The sequence below is a fragment of the Mauremys reevesii genome, linkage group 6, assembly GCF_016161935.1.
Source record: "Mauremys reevesii isolate NIE-2019 linkage group 6, ASM1616193v1, whole genome shotgun sequence".
Taxonomy (NCBI): domain Eukaryota; kingdom Metazoa; phylum Chordata; order Testudines; family Geoemydidae; genus Mauremys; species Mauremys reevesii.
The window spans coordinates 114,196,209-114,211,301 of record NC_052628.1 but is presented as its reverse complement, the minus strand read 5'-3'; the positions used below and the strand labels follow the sequence as shown (position 1 = coordinate 114,211,301).

The 15,093-nt window shown below is 44.4% G+C and overlaps 1 protein-coding gene across 8 annotated transcripts in view; it reads left to right on the top strand.

The window, feature by feature from the left end:
* SHOC1 (shortage in chiasmata 1) overlaps positions 1-15,093 on the top strand; it is a 134,010-nt gene that overhangs the window by 107,136 nt on the left and 11,781 nt on the right. For 5 of the 8 annotated variants that reach the window (XM_039543182.1, XM_039543180.1, XM_039543181.1 and 2 more), the window contains 4 exons: positions 823-1,197; positions 8,659-8,810; positions 9,723-9,984; positions 12,937-13,253. In XM_039543182.1, the coding sequence (XP_039399116.1) occupies positions 823-1,197; positions 8,659-8,810; positions 9,723-9,984; positions 12,937-13,037 (890 nt within the window). In that variant the 3' untranslated portion in view covers positions 13,038-13,253. Of the gene's footprint in view, positions 1-822; positions 1,198-8,658; positions 8,811-9,722; positions 9,985-12,936; positions 13,254-15,093 lie in introns of those variants that run through there. The other 3 variants (XR_005600089.1, XR_005600088.1, XM_039543179.1) reach the window with 1 other exon arrangement.

Sequence of the window (15,093 nt, the reverse complement as noted above, 5' to 3'; positions counted from 1 at the left end):
GTGGACTCTTTATATCAAGCTGAGATTGTTGTCATTTAAAACATATGCTAGCTAGCCAGTCCAAAGCCAGTGTGAGTGAAACACATTGATTTTAGCACTGATTTACATCCTACTTAAAAAAAAAAAAAAACAGGGAGAACACAGATGTAGCTAAAATACAAAAAGTACTTCATTTATCCAGAGCCAAACACCAGAAGGGATTTAATAAAAGGGCTTCTTTGTAAGTAGGACAGTGTCCTTGCCTCCATTTCCCCCCTAGAACTACAGTGTATTCTCTTAACACAAAAACCATCCAACTAGAGACTTAAAAGCAACATTAACATTTTCAGTCTGTGTAAATATTTAATTTCATTATCTCCAGTATCTCCTGAAATAGCAACTTCTGCTTAAACCACTCATTAGAGGAATGTGGGGAAACATGAAAATGAAGAACAAGTTTTTAAATGGTTCCCAGAAGAACAACTACCATTTAATTTGACTTCCAAATAGAATGATGTTTATACATCTGGATTGGAACTGTATTTATTAATTATTAGTAGGGGCAAATCCTGGTCCCACTTAAATCAATGAGAATTAGGCCCTTGCGGGAGGACTTTCAAATGCAAAATAGAAAGTTAATGAGAGTTAGACACCCAACTGCCATTTGTATCTTTAAAAATCTACCCCTTAGTGCCTGTCGTAATATCCTCATTCTGAACGTACCAGAAAGGCAGTAAGGTTCCTTGAGCTGCAGAGTCTCAAGGCTGCATATAGAGATTTGTAACAGCACTTGTGAACTTTTCAGTCTACAGACTGCACTTGTATTAACTGTACTTCTTACAGGGTCACGCTCTGACAGACAAGCTGAAATAGAGAATAAAAAAACTGGACCAGCCATTGAACTTATTGGCAACTGCTATGAAAAACTGGAAGCAGCAAAAATATGGATTGAAGACATAATGCAAGTCCAGGAAAGTCACCTTATCGTTATAGAAAACAATCACATTTTTAACCTTAGCAAAAGAGAGCATGCAGAACTTTCTCATCTGCAGCGTTTCGGTGTATCCATATTGGAAGAAGTGGTTGGTGGAAAAGCAAAATTAGAGATTCAAGGTCCTCCTGGTGCCATAATTGATGCGGTGTTTGTGATCGAAAACTTACTGTGTTATGTGCAAGAGAATAATAGAACCAAACAAGAGGAACTGCCGCAGTTAGAGGGTCAGTGAAGTTAAGGGAATAAGAACAAATATGAAGCAGAGAATATAGTGCCAATCTATAAAAAGGGAAATAAGGACAACCCAGTGAATTACAGACCTGTCAGCTTAACTTCTGTACCCGGAAAGATAATGGAGCAAATAATTAATCAATCGATTTACAAACATCTAGAAAATAATAAGGTGATAAGTAAAAGTCAGCATGGATTTGTCAAGAACAAATCCTGTCAAATCAACCTGATAGCTTTCCTTGACAGGGTAACAAGCCCTGTGGATGGGGGGAAGCAGTAGATGAGGTATATCTCGACTTTAGTAAAACTTGATACGGTCTCTCATGACCTTCTCATAAACAAACTAGGGAAATGCAACCTAGATGGAGTCAAGTATCAGAGGGGTAGCCGTGTTAGTCTGGATCTGTAAAAGCAACAAAGAATCCTGTGACACCTTATAGACTAACAGACGTTTTGCAGCATGAGCTTTCGTGGGTGAATACCCACTTCTTCAGATGCAAGTTGCGTCTGTTAGTCTATAAGGTGCCACAGGATTCTTTGTTGCAACCTAGATGGAGCTACTATAAGGTGGGTGCATAACTAGTTGGAAAGCCATTCCCAGAGAGTAGTTATCAGTGGTTCACAGTCATGCTGGAAGGGCATAACAAATGGGGTCCCACAGGGATCAGTTTTGGGTCCAGTTCTGTTCAATATCTTCATCAATGACTTAGATAATGGCATAGAGAGTACACTTATAAAGTTTGCGGACGATACCAAGCTGGGAGGGGTTGCAAGTGCTTTGGAGGATAGGATTAAAATTCAAAATGACCTGGACAAACTGGAGAAATGGTCTGAAGTAAACAGGATGAAATTCAATAAGGACAAATGCAAAGTACTCCAATTAGGAAGGAGTACTGCGGAAAGGGATTTGGGGATCATAGTGGACCATAAGCTAAATATCAATCAACAGTGTAACACTGTTGCAAAAAAAGCGAACATCATTCTGGGATGCATTAGCAGGAGTGTTGTAAGCAAGGCACGAGAAGTAATTTTTCACTCTACTCCGTGCTGATTAGGTCTCAGCTGGAGTATTGAGTCCAGTTCTGGGCACCACATTTCAGAAAAGATGTGGACAAATTGGAGAAAATCCAGAGAAGAGCAACAAAAATGATTAAAGGTGTAGAAAACATGACCTATGAGGGAAGATTGAAGTTTAGTCAATCTGTTTGTTTAGTCTGGAAAGTAGAAGACTGAGAAGGGGGCATGACAACAGTTTTCAAGTACATAAAAGGTTGTTACAAGGAGAGAGAAAAATTTTCCTTCTTAATCTCTGAGGATAGTACAAGAAGCAATGGGCTTAAATTGCAGCAAAGGAGGTTTAGGTTGGACATTAGGAAAAACTTCCTGTCAGTGTGATTAAGCACTGGAATAAATTGCCTAGGGAGGTTGTGGAACCTCCATCATTGGAGATTTTTAAGATCAGGTTAGACCAACACCTATCAGGGATGGTCTAGATCAGTGGTCCGCAACCTTTTTGTCAGCGGCAAGCGGCGTCATCAAGAGGCGTCGCCGCCGAATTTTGGTGGCATTTCGGCGGATGCTCGACCGCCGGCCAGGACGCGGGCGCATTTAGATGCCCCTGCGGGCACCGCGTTGGGGACCCCTGGTCTAGATAATACTTAGTCCTGCCATGAGTGGAGGGGCCTGGACTAGATGACCTCTTGAGGTCCCTTCCAGGCCTATGATTCTATGTATGTGTGTTATCCATATTTAGATGAGCTTGTATTCTTCTTCGAGTGATTGCTCATGTGTATTCCACAGTAGGTGTGCGTGCTCACCACATGCGCTGGTGCCGGGTGTTTTTCCCTTAGCAGTACCCATACAGGGGGAGCACCGCTGCAACCACTGGAGTGGCGCCTCTATATCGCGCTATAAGGGGAGCTGCGCACTCCCCCCACTCTCAGTTCCTTCTTGCCACTAGTGAAGGTAGTCGGAACTTCGTGCTCCAGCTTTGCTTCAGCTTCTTTAGTTAGCCTTAGTAGCACAGTTCTTCCAATAGTTAAATAGTTTTCTCCAGTTTAGTCGTCTGGGCTCGGGGCATGCCCCGTGCCCCAGGCTTCAAGTCGTGCAACTCCTGTCGCAGTTCTATGCCAAGAAGCGACCTGCACACTCAGTGTCTCTTTTGCTTGGGCGAGACCCACGTACGTGAGCGCTGTAAGATCTGCAGATCATTCAAGCCCCGAACTAAGAAGGAGAGGGACTTTAGAGTTCGTGCTCTCCTAATGGAAACAGTGCTGGCCCCAGCACTGGCACGCCGAACGGACTCGGCGCCCGGCACCGCATCTTCAGTACGGAGTGAAGTCCCCTCCACTAGCCGGCACCACTCCCCCTCCAAGAAGCAGGGGAAGACTCAGCGGCACCGAGACAAAGATAGGGGTGAGGCCGGACCCAAGCTGGGCAGCCCAGGATCCCCCTCGGGACCCAGGCCTCCAACTCACATTCAGCAGAGCAGCCCGGTCCCGTCCGCATGTGCCTCCCCTCCGGTGAGGATGCCATCGACTCCGGAGGCTGCACAGGCCTAAGACAGGCCCCCAGTCTCGAGGGAAGCTGCCACTGGGAGCACAACAGCCCTCCTCTACATGGCACAGTCCACACTCCGAGGACCACTCGCCGCTCAATGAGGTCTTCCCACAGCTCGCGCCAGCCCTCTACCCTGCTCAGGCTGACCGGCTCGCCACCTGCGAAGGAGCCTAGGGGCTCCTCCATGCCCCGCAACTGAGGTGGCAGGCACCGGGATAAGTGGCGTCAATGCTCCTCCTCACACTGCAGCTACCGGAGCCGATCCCGACGCCACCAACGTAGACACTCCAATTCGAGTTCCCGCTCTACCAGACATCACACATGGGGCTCCTCTCGAGATTCTCTGACACCGAAGCGTTGTAGCTCCAGCCGCCAGGACGACTACAGGAGCAGCACCTTGGACGGGTACTGATCCTCGTCGTCGAGGTCCCGGTCACGTGGACAGCACTGTCGCTCTTGCTGCTCCTACAGTACCGTATGGTCGATGGTGACCTCAGCATCGGCACCCAGCTGCCCATCTCCAAGTCATGCGGCTCAGCAAGAACAAACTGCGCCACCCAGACCCCAAGTTGGTCACTGGCACGGCACACCGTGGCAGGGGCAGTGGTGTCAGTGGGTACCATGGCCGCAGATGCCTGCCCAGGCAAGATCTCGCTTGGTGGCCGTAGCATCCCAGGCTCCTTTGGCCTCCCCTCCTCGGCGGAGGGAAAAGTCAACGGGTCTCGAGCCGACGGCACCGTACCCGGACTCTGACCTGGGCATCGACCCACCGGTACCTCCCGACACCCTAGGCACCGTGCCAGTCCCCTCGCCGGCACCGGAGGAGGCCATAACGGCACCGCCCCCCGTCCCACAGGAGGACTTCAGGTCTCACCAGGAGCTCCTTAAGTGGGTGGCATCCAATCTCCAGCTCCAGGCTGAGGAGATGGAGGATCTGTCTGACTCTCTTTTTAATGTGCTCTCATCCTCGGCACCTGGCCGGGTGGCCCTGCCTCTCCACCAGGGGGTAGCCAATATCTCGACTACCCTGTGGCAAACCCCAGCTTCTTTGGCCCTCATCTCCAAGAAAGCGGAGAGAAAATACTTCATGCCTCCTAAGGACCATGAGTACCTGTATTCCCACCCGGCACCTAACTCCCTGGTGGTGGAATCAGTGAACCACCGGGAACATCATGGTCAATCCGCACCCACCCCCAAAGACAAGGATGCTAGGAGACTGGATACATTTGGCAGGAAGGTTTATTCCTCGGCAAGTTTCCAGCTCAGGGTGGCCAACCATCAAGCCCTACTGAGCCTGTATGACTTCAGCCTATGGGGCTTCTACCAAAGTTTGAACCTCTCCTCCTGGAGCAGGACAAAAAGGAGTTCAGGGCTCTGGTAGAGGAAGGAGTGGCAGCGGCTAAAGCAGCCTTCCAGGTGGCGTCGGATGCGGCTGACATGGCAGCCCGCTCGATGGCCTCCGCCATATCCATGTGCAGGGCATCGTGGCTTCTCCTATCCAGACTGTCTGCAGAGTCCCAGTCCTTGATGCAGGACCTTCCCTTCGACGGGAAAGTGTTGTTCACGGACCAAACTGATGTCCGCCTGCGTGGGATGAAAGACTCCTGCACCACCCTGCAAACCTTGGGCCTGTACGTCCCTCTGGCGAAGGACAAGCCCAGGCCGCAGGCTTCGGCGCCCCCTGCTGGGAGCAGATACAAACACCCGCCCAAGAGACCGAGGGAACAGAGGCGTAGGTCCCAACATCAGTCCCGCTCGGCCCCACGGCCAGGCCCCTCGAAGGGCAAAAGGCAGGGAAAGAGGCAGTTTTGACTCTTTGCGGGGTGCCACCGAGTCTGTTGCCAGGGAAGCCCCCCAGTTAATAAAGTTTGTGTTCTGCAGCCATTTATCTGCCTTCCGTGTGGAGTGGTCCCGTATAATGTTCGACCAGTGGATCCTCAACACTATCTCCAAGGGCTACATGTTACATTTCACCTCCCTGCCCCAGGTGAGCCTCAGGAACCCAGAGCACACCCACCTCCTAGACCAGGAGGTGGCACGCCACCTCTGCCTGGGGGTGGTGGAAAGCGTACCGGTAGAATTCCAGGGCAAAGGTTTCTACTCCCGGTATTTCCTGATCTCAAAGGTGAAACTGGGGCTCAGACCCATCCTAGACCTACGGGATCTCAACAGTTTTATGGTCCACTACTGGTTCCGGATGGTATCCCTGGCCTTTATGGTTCCCTCCCTGGACCCGGGGGATTGGATCACGGCCCTAGACCTCCCTTTGAACCCTTGGCCACATGTTCCTGGTCCCACCTGTCATGGAAGGTAGCATTCTTGTGGCTATCACATCAGCTCGTCGTGTCTCGGAGCTTAGGGCCTTGACCTCGGAACCCCCGTATATGGTCTTCCACAAGGATAAGGTCCAGTTTCACCCACACCCTGCTTTTCTCCCAAAGGTGGTCTCCGCCTTCCATATGGATCAGGACATCTTCCTATCGGTACTCTGTTCTAAGCCCCATTCCTCCAACGAGGAGTGCCGCCTACACACGCTGGATGTGCGTAGGGCACTGGCCTTTTACTTGGACCATACCAGGCCATTCCGGAAATCCTCACAGCTGTTTGTTGCGTCGGCCGAACATATGAGGGGGCAACCAATTTCAACCCAGCGCCTTTCCCACTGGATCACTTCGTGCATACGCACGTGTTACGACCTGGCAGGCATTCCCCCACCGCCTATTGTTAAGGGGCATTCTACGAGAGCTCAGGCCTCGTCGGCCGCCTATGTAGCTCACATCCCTATCTAGGACATATGTAGAGCTGCCACGTGGTCCTCTGTCCACACCTTTTCTTCGCATTATGCAATCGTCTCCCAAACATGGTATGACGTCAGGTTTGGTAGGGCGGTACACCGTCCCGGCAACCCTTAAACTCGTACCCACCTGCATCAGATATAGCTTGGAGTCACCTACTGTGGAATACACATGAGCAATCACTCCAAGAAGAAAGGACAGTTACCTGTTCCGTAACTGGCGTTCTTCAAGACATGTTGCTCAGGTGTATTCCACATTCCGCCCTCCTTCCCCTCTGTCGGAGTTGTCTGGCAAGAAGAAACCGAACGTGGGGGGAGCGTGCAGCCCCCTTTATGGCGCGATATGTTGGCACCACTCCAGGGTTTGCAGTGGTGCTCCCCCTGTACGGGTACTGCTAAGGGAAAAATTTCTGGCACCGGTGCACGTGGCGAGCACACACACCTACTGTGGAATACACCTGAGCAACACATCTCGAAGAACGCCAGTTACGGAACAGGTAACTGTCCTTTTCAGTTTGTATGTATGAAGAATATACAGTAAGGTCAGATTAATCCCTGTGCTTAGATACTATGGTAATGGACGCCATGCAAAGCCTTGAAAGACTGTGTGTTAGTTTGTTGACTTCAGTTGATTCACTGTGCAAGATTCCAAGGGGTTGCAGTTTATCCTACTGGGGTAGCCATGCTGTTGGAGGCAGACGTGATTGTGCTGCCAGCCCTCACTCTGCAGGTTCCACTAGGAAAGGCAGCCTGAAAGCCCAGACAGCTGAGGCTCTCTGGAAGATGTGTGGAATCAGTGCATATCCTTTCTGAACTGGTCCTGCATATTTTATATCTAGCTTGTTGCAACTCCCATCCTGGCACACCTACTGCTATCAGAGTTCCACAGAGAGACTTGCTCTGGTGGGAGTGTATCAAACGCTGTGACTTCAATAAAAAAAATTACTGAAGTCAATTAAGTCAATTAATTGATTTCAGTGGAGTTACAAGAATTAATTTGAAACAAGTACCAAAGACCACCTCAATGGGCAACTTCCTGTCTTTGAAATATCCCTGTTTTCCAGGTCAGTTTTATTTGACTTGTAGTTAAAAGCCACTCTTACTAAGCAACCATTTTTCCTGGTCATTTGGTTGGTCATTTAAAATGGGTTCCATGGTATAAAAGATAGATACACAATGAAGATGATACATCCTGTGTCTCTTCTGTTTCTGACTTTTTAAATTAGTTCCTTTGGTAGAACTTGATTTAACAGGCATAGTATATTCAGCAAATGTAAATGTAAGTGTAAAGTCCTTAGCAAATTTGAATCAGTTAAAGAATGTCTAGATCTGGACAGATAGTTACTTTATTTAAATTACAAGAGTGTAGAAAGGTGTTTTTCAACCAGGGGTCCAGGGTCCCCCTCGGGGCTGCGAGCAGGTTTCAGGGGGTCCGCCAAGCAGGGCCCAGGGCAGAAAGCCGAAGCCCCACCACATGAGGGTTGAAGCGCTGAAGCCTGAGCAATGTAGCTTTGCAGTGCGCCTGTGGCAGGGACCCCAGGCAATTGCCCTGCTTGCTACCCCCTATCGCCGGCCCTGGCTTTTATATGCAAACAAACAGTTACTGTAACACAGGTGGTCCATGGAGTTTTTATAGCATGTTGGGGGGGGCCTCAGAAGGAAAAAAGTTGAGAACCCCTGCTGTAGTGTCCATATCCAAAGTTCAACAGAAGCCTTTCCAATGACTTCAGTGAGCTCTGTATCAGGCCCCAAGTGCCTTGATGATTTTTTAAAACAGAAATCTTAAAGGTAAATCTAATGTAACAGTAAGCTCACTACTTACTGGCAATAGCCAGTTAATCCTTACAGCACAAAAGAAAAGAATATCCCAACCTTCCAAAGTCATCACTGCCCTCATCAAAAGACCCTGTAAAGGAGAAGCCTGGACCGAGATGACCCACACAGCTTGCTTTGGAGAAGATGTAACACTCCTGTCTCTTAACTAAGCAACTAAAATAAAATATTAACTTCCTCCTCCACTGACTTTGCTGCATTTAGGGTGAGTTTAACAATCTGAAAATCTTACATTATTATTATTATATATCCTGTTACTTGTGTCCAGGCCGACTGGAAACTAATTATCCTCCAGAAAAACTCCGAGACGAGACAAGGGATACCAAAATGCATTACCAGATCTCAGAAGCAGACTTATACTGTCAGGAATTCAAGGATCGAGAAAAACAGTTTGAAAAAGCTGGGCTTCGTGTTCTCAAGGTAAAGAGAATCTGAAGGAATCTTAAGGTATTAGACATTTACAAGAACCTGGATGGAATTAAGAAGGATTCTTTTTCAAAAAAGAACAAGATCAAAATCAATCAGCTCCTTATAATACTTGAATGTACTTAAGTGAAATTGCAAATGAAACCTAGCTTTATTGCTCAGTTAAGATGACTGTTCAGAAAATGTTACAGCTGATCATTCAGAAAGATGCAGTTAAATCCTCATTTACCATTTTAGGGTACCATATGTTTGTTTTATATTTTGAAGCCTCAAGTGCTCAGTTATAGTGAATTCTCAGGGATCAAGGGGCTGATTCTGCTCCTGATATAGTCAGGAGTAGGGTCTAGGCTCTACTTTAATGCATGAAGGGAACACAAAGATGTACAGTATATACATGGAGAAATATAAGCCTTTCTATTAGATACATTCTCTGTGGGAAGGAAGGAGTATTATCTAATGCAGCATTTCTCAAACTGGGGGTCCTGACCCAAAAGGGTGTCACAAGGCTATCGTAGGGGGTGCGGGTCACAGTATTGCCACCCTTACTTCTGTGCTGCCTTCAGAGCTGAGCGACTGGAGACTGGCAGCTCCTGCCCAGGTGCCCAGCTCTGAAGGCAGCGCCGCTGCCAGCAGCAGTGCAGAGGTAAGTGTGGCATGGTATTGGGGAGGAGGGTGTTAGGTCTACACTTTATTGGAGGGGGTTGTCACAGCCTGAAATATTTTCAAAGGGGGTCCCAGCAAAAAATGTTTGAGAACCCCTTGCATCAAGGTATTAAGAAGAATTTACTTGATGTACAAAGACCACCTCTCATGCTGCATTATAACTCTGATTAGGCTTCCAAACATGCACAGTATCTTGTCTCTAAAAAAGATTTCTTTGCAACCTTTAATGACTTTCCATTCCAGCAAAGCTCTAAGAATTTTCAAGGAGAATTTGGAGGCTTGGCATATAGCTGTCCAGAAGCTCAGGTTGAAGAGACACTTTGGAGTGAATATCCATCCAGCCATGCATTGGATTCATTTGCACCTGACCTCAGACTCTGTGATTCAGTTGCAAATCCAGATGAATACAGTAGTCTGAATTTTCACCAAATAGCTGGAGAGTTTTCAGGAAAGAGAAGGCCCAGTACATCATTATCAAACTTAACAGAAGAAGACGTTTTAACAGGTATGGTAAAATCACACACATTAATCTCTAATTAAACTAAAAATCAGAATACCTGGAAGGCTAGGTCACAGATTTTCTTTAAAATAGTTTTCAGATGAACAGATCATTTTAATTAGCTAATATGTAGAAAATTCTAAAATATTATTTGTGTTTTTAATGCAAGCAGGAGTTCCTAGCATTTTAAATATGTGCATTTTGGACTCTAATGGGGAATCATTTTTTGTTTTTGTTTTTTAAATTATCACATTTTTTTTCTTTTGACGAAATATTGAAAGAGCACTAGCGCTCAGATTTCACAAAACTTCTACTTATTCCCACAACCTGTGTTTGAAATTCATTTAATAAACTTACCAGAATTTATTTTTAGAAGTGTTGACAAGTATTTTTAATAAACAGAGACCTAGGACAAAGGCAACCATGGGGCTGAAATTATTTTCACCGGTAGTATTAGATTTAGCAGCCACAGAAGGCAAAATCCTGAGCCCATTAAAGTGAATTGGAGTTTTCCCACTGACTTCAATGGGGTCAGGATTTCACCCAGACACTTTGTGTTCTCTGACATATATTTGTTAAGGCATCTATTTTATGCAGCATCCTATGCGTGGAGCTCCCTTCTTAGCTCTGCCTCCTACGCCTACCCCTTCTCTGCTCGAGTGCTTTTGAAAACCCACTTCTTCAATGAAATTTAATGCATGTATTAATATTAAAATACCCTGTTAACCCTGAAGACATACATTACTCACGGAAGAGATTCATATCCTTATTGTCTTCACTCTGTTCTTCCTCCTTGAGTGTGCCATCTTTTCCTGTTTATTTTCTCATTTTAGATTATAAGTTCTTTAAGGCATGGTCTCTCTCTCTGGTAAAGTGTAATACATATCTATGACATTTTAAAAGTAATAAATAATAGTAATTACTGATCTCTATCAGTAACTCTCGTTATACCATGTGCCACAGAACCTTTTAAAAATCATGCCTCTCCTCTTCAGATATTCTCTCTGCCACCCTTACTCAGAGAGTGAAATCAATAAGATGACTTGCAAAGTAAGGCTGTGGCTACACTTGCATTTCAAAGCGCTGCCGCAGCGCTGTAGTCAGCGCCAGCGCTGGGAGAAAACTCTCCCAGCGCTGTCCGCACTCCACCTCCTGTGGGGAATAACGACAGCGCTGGACTGGGGCTTTGACTACACTGGCGCTTTTGCAGCGCTGCAGAGGGTGTGTTTTCACACCCTGCTGCAGCGCTGCAAATTTGTAAGTGTAGCCAAGCCCTGAGTCTCAGGTAGGAAGGGTGGCAAAATCTGGCCCATTTATAATAATTACAATCTAATATTTTGATATTATGGGCCAAATTAAAAAAAAAACAAAGCTGAGATTCTTGGACAAACCTGGTTAATTCCTTATGCAAACTAATCACTAGCTAAATCAGTTTTGTTATATGTGAATTGGCAGCTTTGTGTATGCAAATGAGACCAATGTATGTTTAAATATGGATGCACACATGCATGTGACTTTCTTTATTAACCCCTAATTTTTGAAAATTTAGTCAATGCCATATTACTAATACATTCAAGGGCAAGGAGAGGTCCTGCTGTATACATTAATGTAATAACTGATTACAATTATTTTACATTTTGATCTCTTCATTGTCCAGTGAAGCTGATGAGATACCTAAGTAATTACACCAAAATCATTTATGAAAACCTGAGTAACTAACTGATATCTTGTTCATGGGCTGCTTAAGGCAAGCTGGCAGTGAACAGAGGAAACATTATTTGAAATGTGGTACACTGCTTTTATTTCTCAACCTTTGGGAATTAAGGTGATTATAAAGAAATTGTAAACAAACCTGCTGCTACCCCTCTCTTCCTCGGATAAGTCTGAGGTGCAGCTCTGTGGTTAGCAGTTCTTCAATAACTGTAAAGGAAATTGTCTAGTTGGAAGAGAAAGTTTTAACGCCAATAAACCAGTTCTGTAGGAACCAATGGCCTGCCGCCAGATATCCCACTGTCCTGAAAAGCACTGATCTCCAATTGAACAGGTTTCTGTAATATCGAGAACTGTCATATCAAAACCATATATAAAATGATGAAGCTTAATTAAAGCAAGAGGAGGTGATGAGCAGTGGTTTTGTCTTGGCTCTTGGCAAAAAAAGTTATTTTTAATTCACTATTCAGGAGCAGAAATAAAACAAAGACTAGCTCATGCACAAGGCACTTGTGCATGTTCACAAAGCATAGCCCCATTAAAGAAATATGTTATGCAACTTCCATGTTTCAGAAGCTTCTACAAAGTCAAAATAGGCCTTAAAAAAACAGCGTGGGAAGAAAAAGTTTTATTAAATCTAAAAACACTTAGGGTGAATGCATCCAGTTATTTTTTCTTCTGTAGCAGATGAAGTTCCTAGCTACGTTTTATGTTTTTCTATATTATGTATTGCTAGGGACAAACAGAATCCTGTACGAAGGACTTATGCAAGATTAAGGAACAAATTTTCGAATATTTTGCTTTTAAAATTATTTGTAATTTTTAAGTGTAGACATTTTTTACTTACTTGAGAACATTAACAGTGTGTCCCTGATGAAAAATTTCTAATTACATATTTATTGGAGAGTCTCAAATGTATTACTCACCTAATATAAAGAAACATTAAAAGCATGCCAAAGTGTTGCAGTCCTTAAGTATATCACAGCTTGCTTTTGTAAATTAATTCTCAGTTTAAAGTCACAAGATGTTTGTGCAGCTACTTCTATTAATGGAATTTATTCTAAAAATAGTAATCTGTACAAATCTCAGTCTGGTTACAATCTTGTCATTCTTTGTACAGTAGCACGCTTTGAAAAGCTACGGCCTGTTATTACTACTGAGAAAAAGCATTGCCAAGTTGGCACAACTATGGCATTGTTTTGTACTTAATCACTCACTCTTTTCTTATTTCCCCGCTTTCTTTCATAGGTTTAGGCTTTGCACAAGTTCCACAGCTCAAAAAAAGGCGACTAACATTTGAAAAAAACCCTGGAAGAAGTGATGGGCAAACTCGTCTTAAATTCTTTTGAATTAAATGTAGAGTCTTACTACAGACACTTTTTAAATGTGTGAAATGTTTCAGGGGAGCCATTTTAAATTATATAATTATTTCTGACCCAATTCTCTGGTCATTTTCATATATTGAGAAGTTATTGGGTTTAAGTTATTGCATCTTTATTAAAAGGTTTGGAGTTTGGTTTTTTAAACATTTTACCAAACAAGTTAGTTACTTAAATCTGGAGAATTACTAGGAAAAATGTCTATTCTTAGATGTAAATTAAGATAAATAAAAACATTTCCACTTTCACATACAGCCTTTTTATAATTTGTTTCCATATCTCATGAATTAATTTTAAAGAAACATATTGTCCTTTACACACAAACAAAAAGGCAAATAAGGGCCTGGAAGCTATACATTTAAACTGTTGGAGCTTCCTTGACCATTTCAGTGCGGGGATCTGGGTTTGCTTGTGAGGGTAGGGTGCTGGGCTTTTGAACTTGCAGGAAAAAAGATCCAGAGGCAATTCTGGGCCAATAAGCCTAACTTCAGTACCAGGCAAATTGGTTGAAACTATAGAAAAGAACAGAATTGTCAGACCGATAAACATGCTATATTGGGGAAGAGTCAACTTTTGTAAAATGCCTCAGCCCCTTCTCCCCACTGCCCCTGGCTCTATAAGACAACATGTGGAGAGTGATGCAGTGCAAGAGAATGCTGACAGGTTATCTATCTCTCAGAATTCAGCAGGGAGAATGCTGATGAAGCCAATCGTGCCCTGGTCCTGCCTCCTTCCAGCCTAGTCATACCCCTACAGTGAGCTTGTCTAGGCATTTTTGCATCAGTGTAAATCAGGGCTTGAAACCAAGGTAATTAACACCAGTATCCTCCCCCATCCCCTTAACACCAGTGCAGAACATCCATACCTGAGAACTAACCCCAGTGTAGCTACAATGTAGTGCAAAAAATTCCTCATGTTGACAAGCCTGGAGTCCCAGCCCCACATTTTCCATGGAATTATAAGGGAGAAGCTCTTCTCATGGCTGTTTGTTACTCTAAGCAGAAATACTTCCCAATTAGTGCCTCTGTTCCAGAATCACTGAAATGGAGCATCAGGCCATATGTTTGTGTTTTAAAAGTAAGCAAGCTGCAACCAGGTTTGGAATGATCTACACCATTCCAAGGAAATTTCCCACAAGACCCCTGAGGCCTCTCAACACTTCAAATGCAGCCAGTCCAAGGCCTATACAACTCTTTGAGCGGAGGCTGCTGCTGGCAGCGCTTACCCGAGATATTGGATGGCAACAAAAATTGCTGCAGCAGCCTGCTGCTGTAACCTTTAGGTTGAAATATTCCCACCTAATATTAAGTTGTTAAAGATGAGGGTGCAGTAAAAAGTAACTTAGTTTTCAGGGTCGAGCCTCTAGATTGGTCACAGGAAAATTTATTTAGTAGAGGATGACTCGGTGACACTATACATGACACAACCAAACTTTATTAAAAATTATGATTAGTTCAGCAAACAGGCATACAATTACTAATACTGCAATTACACTGACACTAGATGATGAAATGATGTGTCAATGGGTGATCAGTCCACTGACAACAGAGTAAAGTACATCCTGGGATCGACCTATACCCTGTGGATATTAACTGAAGTTTTCTCCAGTTTAACAAAACTATTCTTTTTATAACCCATAATACTAATTAATATTAAACTGTCCTTTTCCACAATTACATTTCCACCATTTCTCATTGGCTTTTTACATTACATTATTTAAATTAACATGTGCCCCAAAGTCTTTCCCATTCCATCAATATAGACAGCATTTTAATAAAACATTTACAGTTCTCAAAAACACTTTTAAAGCCTTGCTCAAAATAGTTATAACCAAAACATCACAATACCATAACCTTGGCTCATGTCCTTGCTAACTCTTACTTTCCCATAACACTCTGTCTCCAACTTATCTTTGACTTTTCTCACACTAGCTACTTCAATTTCCCAGACTCCTCTACACTTCAGCCCAAAACATAACTTCTACTTAAGTTAGCCTATTTCTTAACCCAAACAACACTATAGGCTA